We start from the raw sequence: 18,900 nt of genomic DNA on the forward strand, positions 1-18,900 counted from the left end.
GCTCTGGAAAAGTATTACGAAATTCAAAATATCCCATGAAGTGGTTACACTCATCCCCATGGCTCTCCCACTGGCCAAGGAGCAGACTCTGTATCTGAACCATGGTTGTCTGTTTCACAGGAAGAACTCCAGGATCAGGTCAATGTGTTTTGTTTAAGGGTAAGCAATCCAATACCTTTCTTCAGGGCAAGTATGAAAGCAGAGATTGGGAAACAGCGTGGAGTGGCAGGTTGGGACTGGAGTATGGGGGAGAAAGGGAGGCACGAATATTAGGCATATTTTAAAAGACTTGAGAGTTCAGTTAAAAATTTTTCACTTTCACAGTTGGGGGGATAAGAATGACAGGCATTACAATATTGATTCTGGAAATTAGAAGTGAAATCTTTTCCACAGTCTTTACAATATATTTCCAGGGATGTGTCCAATCTAAATGTCTCAAGTAATAACTTTTTAAAGACTATCTAATAAGCAGTTAGTCTGAATCATTGGGAAGTTCATCCTGATTTTCAGTCTCAATCCTGGCCACACAGTGATTTGAATAATTTGTGGGCAGCAAAATAGGTTGGGCTCCCTGTCTGTCCCTCACATATTGTGTGGTCTTGGGAGGATTACTTAATGTCTCTTTACCCTGTTTTTTCACATTGAAAACTTCACCTTACTCTTCCAACTAGCTATCTCACTACTCTGTTTAAAGCGTAGTGAGATACCTTTAAATGAATCACAAAAACACTTTTAAAAAATAAAAAAAATTAGATAGAAAACTTTATAAAATACATGAGCCAATATTTTTAAATAAATAAATACACACACACACACACACACACACACACACACAACTAGGGGCCCAGTGCACAAATTTGTGCATCTTGAAAGGAACTGTGGGCCGCAAGTCTGCGGTGGGCACAGGGGTGGGTCTCGGCCCATCCTCCGTGCCACCTCCCGGCCACTCCTGCGGTGGCCCCCGGTCCCCTCCCTGCTGGCTGGCCCACTCTGGCTGCCACCGCTCCCATGCACTTATGGTGCCAGCTCTGCTTGCACCCGCAGCCAGTGCAGGAGCCACCGCTCACACCCGCTGCAGCACCTGGCCAACAGTCCCAATTGCTCTGTGCCATCAGCAGGTGCAAGAGGCAGCTTCTGCCCCAATCACCCCTCAGGAGCAGGGGGAGATGGAGAAGCCCTCAGGGGCAATCAGGGCCAGCAGCCGCCGCTCAGACCCACTGATGGCACTGAGCAATCAGGACTGGCGCCAGGTGCCGGCAGCAGGTGCAAGAGGCAGGTGGAAGTGGTGGCTCTGGCGCCGGCTGCGGGTGCGAGCGGGGCTGGCGCTGGCAGCAGGTGCAAGCTCTGGACAGGACCATGGCTCGCAGGAGCAAAGAATTTTCAGTAACCACCAGAGGCTCGCCCCGATGACAGTAACTGGCACCCAGCCTTGGTGCCCCCGCTCACCTGCTCCACTGTCCCGCCACGGCCGCTATCTGCCATGTTCCACACACGCCCCCTGGTGGTCAGTGAACGTCATAGCGACCGGTTGTTCAGTTGTTCCGCCGTTCGGTCTATTTGCATATTAGCCTTTTATTATATAGGATACTAAACAATTTAAACCTCTGCTTAAAGATTCAAGGGCATCACAAGGAATATCAATTTCTGTATTTCCTACACTTTAAGATACTGCCTCAGTAACAGCTTCAGGGGAAAGGAAAAGAACTATGTTCAATGTTTTCGGGGTGAAAATCATTTGGATGTCAGAAATCCAAAATATGTAACACAAACAAATATGTACTTCTTTGAATTGAAGGATTCTGCCATCTTACAATGATACACCCCGAGCATAGTGATGGAGTGAAGCCTGCAAAGCTGCCTGCAGTATATCCATGTGCAAAGAGATCCATTTTTTTAAATGTTTTTATTGACTTGTGCCGTTGTGTTTTAGAGAGAGGGGAAGGAAGAGGGATAGAGAGAGAGAAACATCGATGAGATAGGAACATCATCAATCAGTTGCCTCCTGCATGCGCCCTCACTGGGGATTGAGCCTGAAACCCCAGTATGTGCCCTGACAGGGAATCAAACCAACAACTTCTTGGTTCCTGGGTCGATGCTCAACTGCTGAGCTACCCCAGTCAGGCAAGAGATATATTTTTAAAATAGGTTTTCCACTTTCTCAGTTTATGCTAAACTGACAGGTGAGCCATCTCAGAGAGCCTCACTTTTAGTCTCTCACCCCTTCAAATTTGTGATTTTTATACTATGGCTATGGAAATCAGATAATTCAATGTGTTGAAATTATGTATAAATAAGATAAAATGAGAGCCTAGTTTTAGGGATGCTCCTGGGAATAAGTGCACACACTCTTGCTGTTCTGAGGTCTGTTCTGCTCTCTCCTTTACCACCACCAGGCCTAACGCTGCCCTGGTAGGTGATGGTACCACATGCCTGGGGTTTTATTCTCTTAAATAGAAGCATTTTTTCTTGTTCCTAATCAGCCCATTATATGTTCAAGAATGCCTCTGCAGCCCAAATAGTTGGTATGCCTGGTAGGGAAATATGAAGGCAAACTGAGTGAGTCAGTGCAATAGACCGAAGAAAAACTAATATTTTAACATACCCAAGCATTAAAGGTGAGAGAGAAAAGAAGATGCTGAATGTTTCTGCCACCTCAAAGGCTCCGAGTCAACTGAGTACAAAGAAGAGTTCAAAGGCAAGGCAGGCTCCTGACTTCCACCTCCTAGTGTGGCTGAGGTTAGAGGTCACTACTGGTGGAGCCACTGACCAATAAAACAATGTTTGGAAACTCCACTCAACAGATAAAACTAGGGATCCATTTACACCTTCCTCCCTATCTACACAAACATTTCTAACTATCCAGTCTAGTGTCTATCCAGCCTTCCAAGATCCTCGATTGCTTTCTTTTTCATTGTGATTCAAGGGAGACATGGGAAATGAATGTTCCATTTGACTATAGAAAAGTATTTAGTTGCACACTTCTTCCTGCTTTCCATTGTGAGAAAGATGGTTGATGGGACACTCCATCTTTAAAGCCTTCCACAAATGCCACCTCTCCAATAAATCGATCCCTACCCCATATCTTCTTCCTTCCATTTCAGACCCCTAATGTACTTTAGAAAATCTGCACCATCTCCTCAACGTTCTTTGTGCTCATACCCATATGTCCACAAGATGACTGTTAGGCCTTTTAGAGTGAGGATCACAGATTTTTTTATCATCTCCTATCATCTCCCCTTGAAAAAAACCCCACACTTAATTAGGGTTTCACTAAATTAATCAACTAGTTAATTTAGCTCATAGGACAATAAAAGGCTGATTGATACTGTTTTAACTATTATCCTCTACTAATTGAAGGGACTGGCTTTTAACCTACCCACAAAACTACAACAACAAATAATAAGCCACCCTTAGCTTGTCCAATGCCTTGTATGCCAGCACTCTTGTTGCCCTTCAGGGGTAGATAACAGAGCCATCAGTTGTACTTTTCTTCAAAAACCTTACCTTAACGACAGCTCTTACTTACTTTAGGCTCTAGCCCTGTATTTCACATTATGGCTGCTTCACTATCACATCTAAGGTCATGGGGAACATGCAATTTCTTCTTGTCAGGCTAAATATGTTTCTGTCTCGGTACATGCTAATTCCCAAAGCACAATAAGGATTTTGGCCATTGTCTACACTGATCAGAGCACAGCCTTTTTGATACTGAACTCTAAGTTGCAAAATGTTACTGCAATCCCTTCATCACCAAGATCCCACACCACATTCTTGGGGTCAACTCAGAAACGGTAGCTCTATCCCATCTAGGGAGAGTAAAATCCTGTGCTGAGCACTCTTTCTTCCTCAATGAAAGAATAGTTTCTGGAGAGGGGCTTCGAGGACGATGTCAGAGTGAAACACCAGAGCAGCTCATGGCATTCAGGATTTAGGATTTCTTAGAAACATTGACACAGAAGGAAAATGATCACTTAAAAGTGGATGGAGACCTCTGCTGGCTACAACTGTCCTTGCAGCTCCTTCAACTAGTTCCGAGTTGCTCAGCAAATAAATCACTGGGCTCCTCAGCCTCAGGTCACTCTGGCATACCAACCAGGGCTCTATGGATCAACCACCGAGGCAAGAGGTTTATGCCTGTCTTACAAAAAGATACAAATGAGCCGAAACCGGTTTGGCTCAGTGGATAGAGCATCGGCCTGCGGACTGAAAGGTCCCAGGTTCGATTCCGGTCAAGGGCATGTACCTGGGTTGCAGGCACATCCCCAGTAGGAGGTGTGCAGGAGGCAGCTGATCGATGTTTCTCTCTCATCGATGTTTCTGACTCTCTATCTCTCTCCCTTCCTCTCTGTAAAAAATCAATAAAATATATTTTTAAAAAAAAAATCCAAATGAGACCTCCCCAAAGAGAATTCACTGAGGTGTAAAACTTCCCAGAACCAGTTGCATGCTATTTTTTTCAGCTACTCCTGCCAAGGTCAGTTTTAAACTGATAGACAGTAAACAGAGGGCAAAGTGTCCAGCATACTCTGGAAAGGGTCCTACAGAACAAAAGAACTCTCTCTAACCTTAACTATCAATGGAACAGTGGCTCTCAATCGAAGCAATTTGTCCCGCAGGGGACATTGGGCAATGTCTAGATAGTTTTGATTGTCACAACTTGGGATGAGGGTGTGCTATTGGCATCTAGTAGCTAAACCTTTATACCTATCTGGGAATTACTTCAACCTGATCATCTCACCTCTAGTTGAGATCAGTCCAGTCTAGAAATATGGGGTTGGGAAGAGATCACTTTTGGAACATAGGATACTCAGAGAAGGGGCACTGCAGCGGAGTGCTTTAGAAGGTCTCAAAGTAGCACAGAGAAAGGGGGCATCAGAAAGCAGGAGAGAGACGTAGAAAGGGAGGCAGGAAAGTGCCGCTTTCTTCTGCAGGTTGACATAATGTAGGGCATTCACCAGAGGAGGTAACTGGCCCTCGTGACTAGAGGGTTCAGGAAAAGAGATACCTAATTACTGCTTGGCCTCTTACCTGCCTCTGCATTTCTTCAATCTGTCTTTGGGGGATGCTCTGCAAAATGCTGTATACGTCTGCCATCTTTTCTTCTGGCACAACCACAGAGGCTCTGGAAACAACAGCAGAACAATTTACATACGTACAGCCCTTTCACGGAGCACTTCTACATACACTGCCTGTTTAATTCTCACAAGCAGAAATGACAAACCTCCTTCAGCCCCTCTCCCTCTGCATTCCTTCTGGAGAGTGACACACTCTTCTTCACTCTCCAGTGCCGACTCTAAACTCACAAGGACTTTTCTACTTCAGCTGGACTGCACACCCAATCCATTCATTTACTCAGCACGTATTTATGGAGACCCTGTTAGGAACCAGGTGCTGGTAATGCGACAGTGAACAAAGCAGACAAGGAAGGCATGGGAGTGAGAGAGCCATGAGAATACCTGAGGGAAGAGCACTCCAGGCAGAAGGACTAACAAGTGAGAGGCTCTGGGAAAACAGCGTGTCAGGAATGTTCCGGCAACAGCAATGAGGCCCATGTGGCTGGAGAACAGTAATGAAGATGGAGATGAACAGAAACCAGGGAGGGAGGTTTACAGCAAAGCATATGGGCCACTGTAAGGACGTGGGCTTTTACTGAGGTAGAAAGTCACTGGGAGATTTTAGGCAAGCATGGCATGATCTGACTATGTTCCACAGGATCACCCTCCCTAAAGTGTTAGAACAAACCACCAACACCAAGATCAGAAGCAGGGAGAACAGCTAGAGGCCGCGGCCAAATGTAGGCAAGACTTGCTGAGGAGGGAGGAACTGATGAAAGTGATGAGAGAGGAGAGCCGGCGGGATCTGCTAACAGGTCAGATATGGTAGGTAAGGGAAAGGGAGGACTCCACAGTGACTTACCCTTCGTGGCATTGAGCAGAGATTGCAATTACATTTGCATAGATTAATTTATTAAAATCTGAAGCCCTCTCCCCACACTACTAGTAGACTAGTCCATTGGGATGGAAACCACACCTAGTTCCACTCACCAGCATATCCTGAACATCTGGTACATTGCTTAGCACATACAGTTAGCACTTAATAAATATTTGCTAAATAAATACACGATTTCAACTACACAGATGGGAAAACCGAAGCTCAGAAAAGATTAAATGATTTGCCAAGATCACCAAGCTAGCTGGTTATCTGAAGCCAGGCTCCCTGACTCCAAATCCAGAGCCCTTCCATCACTTATCCATTATTCAACTACCCAAGCAGATCTGGCTTCCATAGGAATATCTTTTCAGACTTGGCTCAGGGTCACTGCCTCTGTAAAGCCCTCACATCTCCACCCCAGCAATGGTATGTGTCTCCTTCTCACTCTTCTCCAAGCACCCCACCCAGAGCTGAGTCTCATCACAGTATTTGGTAATTACTGGTTTATTTGTCTATCTGCCACCACCAAACTATGTGCTTCTTGGAGGTAAGTTTGACCTTGATCATCTTTGAATCCCCATTCCTAACACAGTATCTGGCAAATAGAAGACACTCAATCATGTTTTCATGGATGTATAAATGACTGCAAGTGGCTCATCACTTCTCTTAGGTACAAAGAATTGCAAACCCTCCTCTTCCAGGCTGGTTTAGGCTCCCTCCTACGTTCTGGGCTTTCATCGCCCCCCTGTGCATGCATCTATTATAGCCCTTAACACACAATATTATAATTGGTTTGTCTTCCTCACTAGATTCTAACCTTCTTAATAGCAGAGACTGTATTATTCACAGTAGGTTTCCCAATAAATGTGAGATGAATGAATGAATACACATATGAATGAATGCTACTTAAATTATTCAAATATCTGTAGTGATCATAGTTGGATAGAAGTATCAAAAAAAACTGGGCAAGGAGAAAGCAATTAAGCATTTAAGACCAAGTCAAGCCTGAGAAGCATATACAAAAGAAACTAATTTCCAATAATCTTTAACCTCCAAAGTCCTAGGGAAATGAAATAGCATGAACCTCTCGGGCATTAACAGCCATAACCAAGCAGAGCCTCCGTCTGTCCATCTGTCAATGTTTCTAAGCTTTCATCCATGGGGAGGCACTCCACCTCCAGCTAGTCACATTATGCAAACTCAATAAAGACTCCAGAGCAATGGTTCTCAACTGGGCTTATAAATTATACCTGGGAGCTTTAAAATTCAGCATTCCTAAGGCTAAGCTCAGGCATTTTGAAAAGTTCTCCAGGTAAGTATACCCTGCAGTCTCTATAAACCGCTGCTGTTGTCTGAGAATTGGTAAATGCTTTCTGTAAAGGGCCAGAGAGCAAATATTTTAGGTTTTGTGAGCCATACAATTTCTGCCATAACGACTCAACTCTGCCACTGTAGCACAAGACAATATGTAAGTGAAAGGGTGTGGCTGAGTTTCAATAAAACTTTATTTATAAAACCGGCAATCTGCCATATTTGGCTCACAATCTCTGCTCCAGGCCAATGAACTAACTCTCCTGAAGGAAAATATAGCCAAACAATCTACAGAAGTAGTTCTCACACTTAGGAAGGCATCACAATTACTCGAAGGCTTCTGAAATCTAATACAGACAGAATCACTCGTGTAAAATTTATTAGAAGGTAACACCCACCTTTTCCAGTCAAGCACTTCGGAGAAAGGCAAAATATAGGAGTCTGCGATGACAACTGGGACACAGCCAGCCCGTAGAACGTCACTCAATACCGCCTGGCCCAGCCGAGCCCCGCGAAGAACCACACAGAAAGTAGCCTCCTGCAGGAACAGAAGCAGAAGGAGGGATTTACAAACCAGTTTCACTGATCGGCTTGTGATCCCTGCAGAGCATGAAGTTCTCCCAAAGGCTGAAGCCAAGCAACACTGAGGCATCCTGACACAAAAATGCAATGGTTAATTCACCCTTCTGCTCTTCAGTGTTACTTCGATGCCTCCTCTGTTGGCATCCTGAAAATGTTTAAGACCCACGTCCAAGTCTTCTCTGGACACTCAACAATATGACTTTGCACAGACTGTCTCTTTCAGCCCTATGGTACCATGAAAATACATGTGGCACAGTGTACGTACCGCAGCCTACCGTGTAATAGAAATATTTTGTCTGGGCATATCGGGTTCTCTAGAGGACTCCCTAAGGCAAAGGTATCAAATCTCATTTCATCTTTCCACTCCCCATGGCATCTAGCAGTGTGCTCTGCATATAGAAGATAGTCATTTCATGAATGCAATACCTTTGAAAACACATTAAGACAGAAATGTTCTATTTAGAAAAAATAAATCGGACAAAATGAAAAATCTCAAAAGATGTTCCTCATTCACTCCCTCAGCATGGGGAACATCTGGGAAAATAAGAGATGCACAGGAAGAAAAATAATTGCATTTGGTAAACCAAAATGAGAAAAGACCTAACACTCAGTTTCTCCCAGTTTTTGCCTCGTCAGGAGAAAAAAAGATTTTAAAAAAGGCAGACTATTTAATCTTTAAAGCTAGAGAAAAGGAACATTTAGAAAAAAATGTGAAGAAACTCAATATGCCAAACTCCTCTGGGGATAAATAAGAGAAGCAGCAAGAGTCAGAGAAGAGAATCAGTCATGGCGCCCAGAGGCGCAGGTGGACAGCTCCGCCGCCCTGAGGAGTCGGCATCCAGATGTGGACACACGTGCTGATAACCATTTTTCCTGTCTAGACAAAGGTTACTATAAATACTCCTGTTCACATCACCACTGTTATCAGTCAGACATTCCAGAGAAGATGCAGCACTTTTTGAGAGAAAGTATTTTAACAATCTCAGCATGGGCTGGTTCTCTTTGGAGATTAAAAAAAAAAAATCATACCAGCACCTTGATATTTCCCCTTGAACTAACCTGTCTGCATCTTAAATATTTAAGTGAACAAAACTCAACGTCTCCTTTCTTAGCCCCCATGCCCTTTGAATGTCAAATATCCTGCTTATAAAACACCCCCAAAAGGACTGCTTTGCCCATGGTTATGTATATTTAAGTACAGGACATGCCACCAGTAGGACATGCTAAGGGTGGCTAAACACCAAAAAACGAAACAATGACTAAAAATAAAGACCTTCCACACCCAGGAAAAGCTGACTGTAGCCTGTGGGCTAGCAGTCAGAGGGTTCAAGCTGCCGCTTAAAGAAGACCATTTCTCTGACTGGCTTATGAATACAGGTGTAAAAGCAAACTACATCTGCCTGCTTTGTCTATGTGGCTTCTTGGTAGACCTCTCACATTTGCATTTTTGAAGTATAATGAATATTTGAAAGGCCTATGAACACTCACAGGCCAAGCAGCTTTGCACCAACACTATGCCAGACATCGAAGCACCTTTAGGTCTACGCACCCAGTAAAGAGCAATACTACGCTTCCTCCTCCCCTGGGGAAGTTCTCCTGGCTGCCAGTGGAGAGAGCTCCTGTTTGTCGGGGCTAATTTCAACTTGTGGAAGTGATCACTACCGAGGCTCGAGAGAGGTAATGAATGACACTCACCTGCAGCACCTGGGGGTAATCGAAGACCTGATGCTCGTGGCAGCGCTTGCGCACGGAAAGGACGTCCTCGGAGAGGTTGGTGCATTTATCTAGGACTAACACTGACTCTCCGTGTTTGGCCTGGAGGGCTCCCAGTTCCTCTCGGTACTCGGGATGCAGAGCCATCTGAGACGACAGGAGGAAGTATCGCCGGGGACTAGAAAGGAGGAAAAAAGGTGACTGGGAAGCTGCAGGTGGTGTGGCAGTCAAGGTAAGACAAACTGACATTAAACGTATGCCAGTAGTGTTTTCTCATCAGTTTCCACATCTTTTGACTTTTTGGGAAATAATACTCTAGCATGGCTGATTGTTTAAAATATTATATGCTGTACGAGAGGAAGGTGTGACTCATTCACGTGCTGAAACATTATGCAATAGGTAAAAACTTTATTTGGAAAAAATTCTTAATGTTTTGAGGAACTGCTTACAATATGCCAAGCCAAGCTTAGCATGCTAAAATACGTGTGTGTGTGTGTGTGTGTGTGTGTGTGTGTGTGTGTGTAAAAAGAGAGAAACTGACTGACTGGTTGATTGGGAAAGAAACATCAACATGTTATCATTATCTATAGCTGATTCTCTGATCTGAAAAGGAACTGAGAGTTGGCTGCATCCTTCAAATGGGAGAAGAGGGAAACTTGATGGGCAGCACTGGCTGTAAGACCAGGAGAGAGGAGGACTGTTCTGGCTGTTGAATGGCACCTAGTGCTATGAAGAAGCTCCAGGGAAAGACAGCTCCATGGCGGTCAGCCGCCATCAGGAAGACTGAATTGGTCATTGAGAACAGGTGGAAAAAAGTCTTTACCAGAGGATGGACTCAGTCTTAACATCTGGACAACAAGGATGCTTAAAAGAAAATGGAGTGAAGAAAGGATTCCCAAGGGCCTAGTGCCATTTAGAACTCCATCAGAGATAAAAATGAGGACACAAAACTAGTAAGCCAGAGTCAAGGGGGAAATTTTGGGGAGACCATATGGTACATAATTACCTCCTGGAAGGCAAGATTCCCAGAAAACAGAGAGGTTACAGAGCATAAACCCTATATGGGTTGAAAGACCACTAGAAAAGAGTAATACAAAGCAGGTTCCAGGAGGAAATGAAATGCCCATCACACCTAGTGAGACTGAATGCTCACTTAAATCTACCTCTAACTGGTATAGAGCACAGGAAATACGAGGGCTGTGCATCTCATAGGCTGGATGATAACATGAGTCTGTTCATAGGAAAGGACCAAAAACATATGCTCTGTGAACCATCTCGCTTTCTTTTTTCCTTGCTTTGGGAAGAAACAGAGGGTAATCGTTTCACTTTTCTTTAGTTTCTTATTTAAAGGTTCATATATCCATTGCCTAAGACTAATCAATCATTCTCTGAGGGCCCATCTTTTACTGAGCACTAAGCTTCAGGTCCAGACCACACAGAGCGCTGATGGAGAAGGTGAACTGGCCTGGCCAGCCAGATCAGCTCACAGACTCCAGAAAACAGAGCAACAGGTACCACAGCCCCAGGTTACTTATAAATCTTCAGAACCACTTCTTTTGTAATTTCTTTGTACAACTGAACTAAAAGCAAAAGGCACTGCCCACACCACAGTGAGGAAAGAAAAGAATAAGCCGATTCCCTAGAACCTCACTGTCCAATAGCAATTAGCCACCTCGGGCCATTTACATTAAATTAATTAAAATTTCAAATTCAGTTCCTCAGCCACATCACCCTCATTTCAAGTGTGGGCCCTATGTGGCTAGTGGGTGCCTGACAGCACAAATGCAGGCCACCACCTCAACACGGGAGGTTCTGTTTGCTAGAGCTGCCCCAGAAGGTAGCTTAGACCCAGAGGCCCGGGGAAAGGTAAGTGGGAATAAGAGCCAATGGAATAGCATCCCATCAGGGAGACCATTTGGATCAACTGCACAGACTGGTTTCTCTCATCCTGGGCAATGTCCCCCTAAATTGTAATTTACTGAACAATAAGCTGAATATTTACATCTAACGTGTTTCTTCTGGACACTGAAACAGACTCTTGGTTTCTATTCCCAGCTCTGAGACCTAACAATTTTTCTTTTGTGAAAGCATTCATTTTGGAGGAATGACTTAGTGGTGGAAAGACCAGATACAGGGAGCACTCTCAGATCACCTCAAAGTATTTCCATGATCAATCTTGGCTGTTTAAACAGGAGAAAGCGCTATAGCCCAATTCACAAGATAAGCAGGGAAACCACCTCAACAATTAAAGCTATCTGAAAATGATGTGGACTGCAAGAGTTTTTCTTATTACAAATCAGAAAACTTTTTGTTTCAAAATTATAGTGAAAAGTCATGCATCAAGTTAAGGCTAAATGGCCCCTAAGGGTCTTTCCAATCCCTAAGACACTGGAACATGGTACTTGCTGCGTGTTTCTGGAGACTTTCTATTTCAGTAGAGCTGCTAATAAAAACGGATGCTCTAGCTGCAAGAATAAGCATGTTGGCATCCAAGAGGGTGTCCATGCAGGATGATGTAGTGTTGGAGTCCTAGCAGGAAGAGGGTGTTTCTGAATGAGGGTGGCCCACATGGAGTGTTGAAGGCCTTGTGGAGTAAGACTTTCTACTTGGGGAATAGCAGGGATGTGGCCCAGCTCAGGTGTCAGAGCCCTAAAAGGGTGACTGGCTAGGGTTTCTGCACTATGGACAGGGGTAGAGGTAGTTATGGCAACCCATGGGATGCTGGAGACCAAGTGAGGTGAGGGGGCAGCTGGGAATCCCAGAGCAGTCAGTCACAGGACCACTGGATCCCTGCTGTTACTGCTCCATTTTCAACATAAATGTGCAGATGTGAACAAGAGTCTGAAATGTTCCCCTGCGTCATGCTGGCTCTCCCTGACCTGACAGATGGTTGATGGAGCATGCCCATTTTAGTTTTAAGCAAACAAAATGTTCAGGTGGATTTGTTTTTCTTTTAAGGACTAAAATTACTGGCTATGACTTTCATGGTTCCTCTCAGCAGTGCCTGATATCTAAGTTTAAGTAAAATCATGCTGAGAATTTGAAGTCTCCCTCAACAGTAACAGTTGTAAACTCCCAATTTAGTTCCTTTTAGAGAGAAAATGACAAGAATTCCAGCTGAGGCCAGCACAGCTGTGAGAAGGAACTATCAATAGCAACAACCCTCAGCTTCCCATTGAAAAAACAGAGAGGGATTTAATATAAAAATAAAAACAAAGTTCTTGCTACTCTATATAGCCCTCAAGAGATGTGGGAATTCCCTTAAAAAGCAACTCTCACAAAGAGCAACAAATACCAAACGCAGCCAAGAGGTCCCCCACCCTGCCTCCTCCCAAGTCCCTGGAAAGGATGAGTCTGGAGCCTGTCTTTGCCTTATATTTTTACTTTGGGGGGGTGGGGGGGTGTTTATAAAAGAAACACCACAGTTGCAGAGCCAAACTGTGAGCTAGAGGGGAAATGTGGGTCCACATTCAGATGTGAAATGCACCAACTGGCCAGCAGAGGGAGGATCATGCCCAGTGTAGCCTTTAACATCTGCTGCTGCCCTTGAGGATATATCGTGTCAGTATCTAGTTATTGAAGCAAAGAATTTCAGAAACTCACTGAGAACTTAAATGATCTAAAGATTGAAATTTGAGCCTAATTATATACAATAATTAGAGAGATTCGCTAAGGAAATAATACCAATATAGCAGTTTAAGTCTTTGAAACTATTTAAAAATAATTTTACTGTTCAGCGTGATTTGTTCTCTGTTTTTACATCCTCTCTTTTTGGTCTGTTTTCTGTCCTGGATTAAATCTGCAGGGAATTAGGAGTCATAAACCAACATAAGAGAGTGATATTATACTAGAGAGATCAGATAGTAAAGAGAGTTTAGCTCAAGCAGTCTTAAGAAAGACAGAGCCCTCGCTGGTTTGGCTCAATGGATAGAGCATCCGCCTGCGGACTGAAGGGTCCCAGGTTCAATTCTGGCCAAGGGCACATTCCTGGGTTGAGGGCTCGATCCCCAATGGGGGGTGTGCGGGAGGCAGCCGATCAATGATTCTCTCTCATCATTGATGTTTCTCTCTCTCTCCCTCTCCTTTCTCTCGAAAATCAACAAAATATATTTAAAGAAAAAAAAAAGAAAGAAAGACTGAGGCTGCCAAACCAACCTGACCTGATCCTCACAGCTCACTCTCTGCCTCAGCCAGGCTTCTCGGGGTGCTCCTGGCACTGCTGACGTTTGGATCCAATGATTCTCTGTTGTGGGGAGTTGCTCTGAGCATTGTAGAGGGTTAGTGGATCCCTGGCCTCCACCCAGCAGATGCCAGGTAACACAGCAGGCCTGACTATCTTCCTTTAAAAGGTTGGCCCTTGGCTAGTGTGTGGGAACTTCGATTTGGGAGATTTCCCACCATCCCCAGAACTGATAAGAGCTAAGCCCCCAGGCCCTAACCAGTTTGGTTCAGTGAATAGAGCGTCGGCCTGCGGATTGAAGGGTTCCAGGTTCGATTCCAGTCAAGGGCATATACCTTGGTTGCAGGCACATCCCCAGTAGGGTGTGTGCAGGAGGCAGCTGATAGATGTTTCTCTCTCATCAATATTTCTAACTCTCTATCCCTCTCCCTTCCACTCTGTAAAAAAATCAATAAAATATATATATATATATATATATATATTTTTTTTTTTAAAGGGCTAAGCCCCCGGCAGGGTGGCTCAGTTGGTTAGTGTCATCCCGTATACCAAAAAAAAAAAAAAGGTTGTGGGTTCAATCCCCAGTTGGAGCACATAAGGAAGGTCACAGATCAATGTTTCTCTCTCACATCAATGTTTCTCTCTCTCACCCCCTCTCTCCCTTCCTCTCTCTCTAACATCAATTAAAAACATATCCTCAGGTGAGGATTAAAAAAATCATTTTTTAAAAAGAACTGTGCCCAAACTGTTTGTACACGCGATACGGCTTATACTGAGCATCTGCTTTCCTTCTGGGAGTCTGGAAGTTTGGCACATGCCGGGCAGTGAATGCCCGTGTGATTAGCTCTCAATAAAAAGCCGGGGTACTGAGTTTCTAAGGCGTTTCCCCGTGGGCCATATTTCACACATGTTGTCACAATTTGTGCTGGGGAAGTAAGCAGTCCTGTGTGGCATCACTGGGAGGGGACCCTGGCATGCCTGCACTTGGTTTCCCTGGACTTCACCTCAGGCGCCTTTTCCCTTTGCTGACTATGTTTTGTATCCTTCTGCAATAAATCATAGCGAGAGTACAACTACATGCTGACTCCTGTGAGTCCTTCTGGCAAATCACTGAAATTCAAGCTGGTATTGGGCACCCCGACACACACCCCTCAGTGGTAACAGTGGAACATGGCTCCATATATTGGAGGGGGACAAAATGTTCTAGGGGAACAAATCAACCCTCTTCTCCTGTTGAGAACCAGCAGCCTTGCCATACTTGGTCCAAATGGCCTCCAATAAAGGTTTGAGTTGAGCTGAAGTGAACTGAACTGACTAAAACAATTTCCAGAACTTCAGGAAAAATAAAGCAAAGGGTTAAAAAAAACTTTCAGAAATCACACAACTGACTTAAATTTCAGTAAATGTTCACAGAAGCTGCAAGCAGAGGAGTGAACTTGTTTCAAACTCAATTGACTTTTCTCTACCTATTATAGTTATTCATGTCTAGTGCTACATAAATATACCAAATTAAGATACCAGTGGATGACAGAAACTGTACCACCCCAAAGAGTACAAGCTGTACTAACACAGAATATCCTTTTCATTTTATGGAAATCCAGCCTTGAAACAAAACATGAACTATATCATTTTTTCCAGCCTACAAATTCTCTGTAAAAATTATTTTTTAATTTTCACCTCATGATGATCCAAAAAAATTAGGACAGGCATATTTTGCTCATATTTAATGATGAATACCGCTAAGTATTTTTCAATATTCAAGTTTGTATTCAGTGGACTAAAATTTTTCTAAACTTTGCTGAGTGAAGATTTTCATAATAAAATGTGGGGAGGGATATGAATTGTGCATCTCTACGAGATAAAGATCCTATATAATAAACGCCTAATATGCTAAGTGTCCGGTCGGCCAGTTGGCCTTTCAACCAATCAAAGTGTAATATGCTAATCATATGCTAATGCCTCTCAACTGCTCGCTATGACGTGCACTGACCACTAGGGGGCAGACAACTGACCAGTCGACCAGTTGCTATGATGTGCACTGACCACCAGGGAGCAGATGCTCCAACCAGTAGGTGAGCTTGCTGCTGGAGTCCAGCCAATCGGGACCGAGGGAGCCCTCTCGCGGTCCCTCCCCAGCTGGCTAACCTCCTGCATCCCTCCCTGGCCCCAATCGTGCCCCAATCGCCCTCTCACTACCCGGGACTCCTCGGGGGATGTCAGAGAGCCAGTTTCGGCCCGATCCCGCAGGCCAGGCCGAGGGACCCCACTCGTGCACAAATTCGGGCACCGGGATTCCAGTAATAATATAATATACTATATAAAGGGAAGCTTCCTATTGTTAAAAAAGCAGTATGGAGAAGGACAGCATCACCCAGCATATAACAGTATAGGCAAGTCAAACCCAAAAAACAGTTATTAACTCCATGTTCACCTTGTAAAATGCAACTCAGTTTCAAAGAAAAAGCCCCAGCCATCACATTATGTTAATCTGAATGATATTAATGATAGTTTTATAGATTTGTTTGTATTTAATTTGTAAATTTGTTTTAATTTTGTAGTTGTATAAGCACAAAGAGTTTAGATTGTTGTTTTTTATTTGTACTTATTCAAGTTGCATTATTTTAAAAGTAATTAAAGTCAAGGAACCTTGCCCTGGCTGGGTGGCTCAGTTGGTTGGAGCATTATCCCACAAACCAAAAGGTGGCAGGTTCAATTCCTAGTTGGGGTATGTACAGGAGGCAAACGATTGATGTTTCTCTCTCACATCGATGTCTCTCTCTCTCTCTCTCTCCCTTCCTTTCTCTCTAAAACCAATAAACATATCCTCAGGTGAGGATAAAAAAAAAAAAATCAAGGAACCTTGAATAGCTACCAAAAAGAAATCTTGAAAAACAAACTCAAAAATAGAGGACTCACATTTACCAATTTCAAAACTTACTACAAAATTACAGTAATCAAGAGAGTAGGGTAGTGCCATAAGGAAAGACATAGACCAATGGAACAGAACTGAGAGTCCAAAAATAAACCCACACATCTATGGCCGGCTAATTTTCAACAATGGTGCCAAGATCATTCAATGGGAAAAGAACAGTCTTTTTAACAAGTGTTGCTAAGACAACTGGATATCCACAAGTAAAAGAATGAAGTTGGACCCCTACCTAACACTATATGAAAAATTAACTCAAAATGGATCAAAAACCAAAATGTAAAAGATAAAACTACAAAATTCTTAGAAGAAAACATAAGTGTACATCTTTATGACCTTGAATTAGGCAATGGTTTTTTAGCTATGACACCAAAAGCACAAGTAACCAAAGGAAAAATAAATTGGAGTTCACTAAAATTAGAAACTTTTGTGTGTCAAAGGGCACCATCAAGAAAGTGAAAAGACAACCAATAGAATGAGAGAAAAGATTTGCAAGTCATATCTGATAAGGACCTAAACTATACAAAAAGTTCTCATAGCAACAATAAAAACAAAATCCAACTTAAAAATGGCAAATGATTTAAATAGATATTTCTCTAAAGAGGTCAATAAATGATCAATAAGAACATGAAAAGATACTCAACATTATTAATCATTAGACCTATGCAAATCAAAACCACAATAAGATACCACTGCACATCCACTTTGATGGCTAGAATAAAAAAGAAAGACATAACAAGCATTGGCAGGGATATGGAGAAACTGGAACCCTCATACATTGCTGGTGCAGCCATTCTGGAATACAATCTGGCAGATCCTCAAAAAGTTAAACATAGAGTAACCACATGACTCAGCAATTCCACACCAAGATATACATCCAAGAGCATTAAAAACATATGTTTACACAAAAACCTGGATATGGATGTTGACAGCAGCATTACTTAAAACTGCTAAAAGTGGAAACAACTGAAATGTCTGTCAACTGAGAAAGGAATAAACAAAATGTGGTATATCCATCGATATGATGAAATATTATTCAGCCAAGAAAGGAATGAAGTATTGATTCCATGCTATAAGATGACTAAACCTTGAAAACATTATGTTAAGTGATAAAAGACACAAAAGGTCACATATTGTATAACGACATTAAATGAAATGTCCAGAATAGGCAAATCCATAGAGACTGAAAGCAGATTAGCGGTTGTTGCTGGGGGCAGAGGGTGTGAAGTTTAGGGGCAGGGATAGAGAGTGACAGCTAGTAGGTATTAGGTTTATTCTGGGGGTGATGAAAATGTTCTGGAATTAGATAGCAGTGGTGATGATAGTTATACAAACGTTGTGAATATACTAAAAACCACTGAATTGTATCAAATCCAAACAATATACACCTAATGCTTACAGTGTTATATGTCAATCATATCTCAATTTTTAAAAACTCACTGAATGGTACATGTTAAAATTTTATGGTATATAAATTATATCTCAATTAAAAAAACAAAAGTCAATTATGGGAACCCACGAACAGAAAAATATTCAAAAGTTTATCTAAGCAACACATTCATGAAAGATCCAGTCTTTCTTTGCACTTCCCTAAGGGTAGAGTAAAAGATGGTTTGATCTCATCTGAGCTTTTTTATACATTGTCTAAAGAATAAAATTTGAAGTAACTTCCATAATTTGGTCCCAGACCACATGGCAGAACACACATACTGAGGAGAGAAATGTCTTCACTTTGGAAGGCTTCTAAGGGGAAGCTCTGAGAATACACAGCTGGCTGTGCTGAGTGCACCTTACCCGGGTCCTTTCTCTGGAAGGTCCACCTCAGCTGACAGCGGACTATAGACAGGAATGCTGACATCGTAGCCTTGCCTGTAAGTCCATGTAGAAAAGCCACCACCAGCCAACAGAGCCCTGAAAGCAAAAAATTTTGTCAAACAATAAGAAGGTCTTCATGCTAATAAGCTCCGTAGAAAGGGACAGAAGTACAGTAAGTCTTCACTTAAAATGGTGGATAGGTTCTGCGCCCTTAAGCAAAAAACATATAACGAAATCAATTTTACCATAGGCTAATTGATATAGACAAGAGTTAAATTCCTACTGCATCTCATGAATGCTTTAAGGAAACGAAGTTGAATGAAATGACATTATTCAAGGAGCTGCTATAATTGAGTCAACAACACCTAATGTAACTAGTCATTTTCCATAAAGACATGTGCTAAGAGCTAGTGTTTACATACATTCTCTTGACATCAGCTGCATC

At 42.9% G+C, this 18,900-nt stretch overlaps 1 protein-coding gene across 3 annotated transcripts in view; it reads right to left on the reverse strand.

The window, feature by feature from the left end:
- EXT2 (exostosin glycosyltransferase 2) overlaps positions 1-18,900 on the reverse strand; it is a 120,247-nt gene that overhangs the window by 89,400 nt on the left and 11,947 nt on the right. For 2 of the 3 annotated variants that reach the window (XM_006097909.3, XM_023761692.1), the window contains exons 4-7: positions 18,435-18,551; positions 9,520-9,715; positions 7,641-7,780; positions 5,029-5,122 (exon numbers count right to left, since the gene is read on the reverse strand). In XM_006097909.3, coding sequence (XP_006097971.1) covers positions 5,029-5,122; positions 7,641-7,780; positions 9,520-9,715; positions 18,435-18,551 — 547 coding nt within the window. The remainder of the gene's footprint in view (positions 1-5,028; positions 5,123-7,640; positions 7,781-9,519; positions 9,716-18,434; positions 18,552-18,900) is intronic. The other variant, XM_023761691.1, reaches the window with a different exon arrangement.

Source organism: Myotis lucifugus, unplaced genomic scaffold (assembly GCF_000147115.1).
Source record: "Myotis lucifugus unplaced genomic scaffold, Myoluc2.0 scaffold_213, whole genome shotgun sequence".
In the NCBI taxonomy this organism is placed as follows: domain Eukaryota; kingdom Metazoa; phylum Chordata; class Mammalia; order Chiroptera; family Vespertilionidae; genus Myotis; species Myotis lucifugus.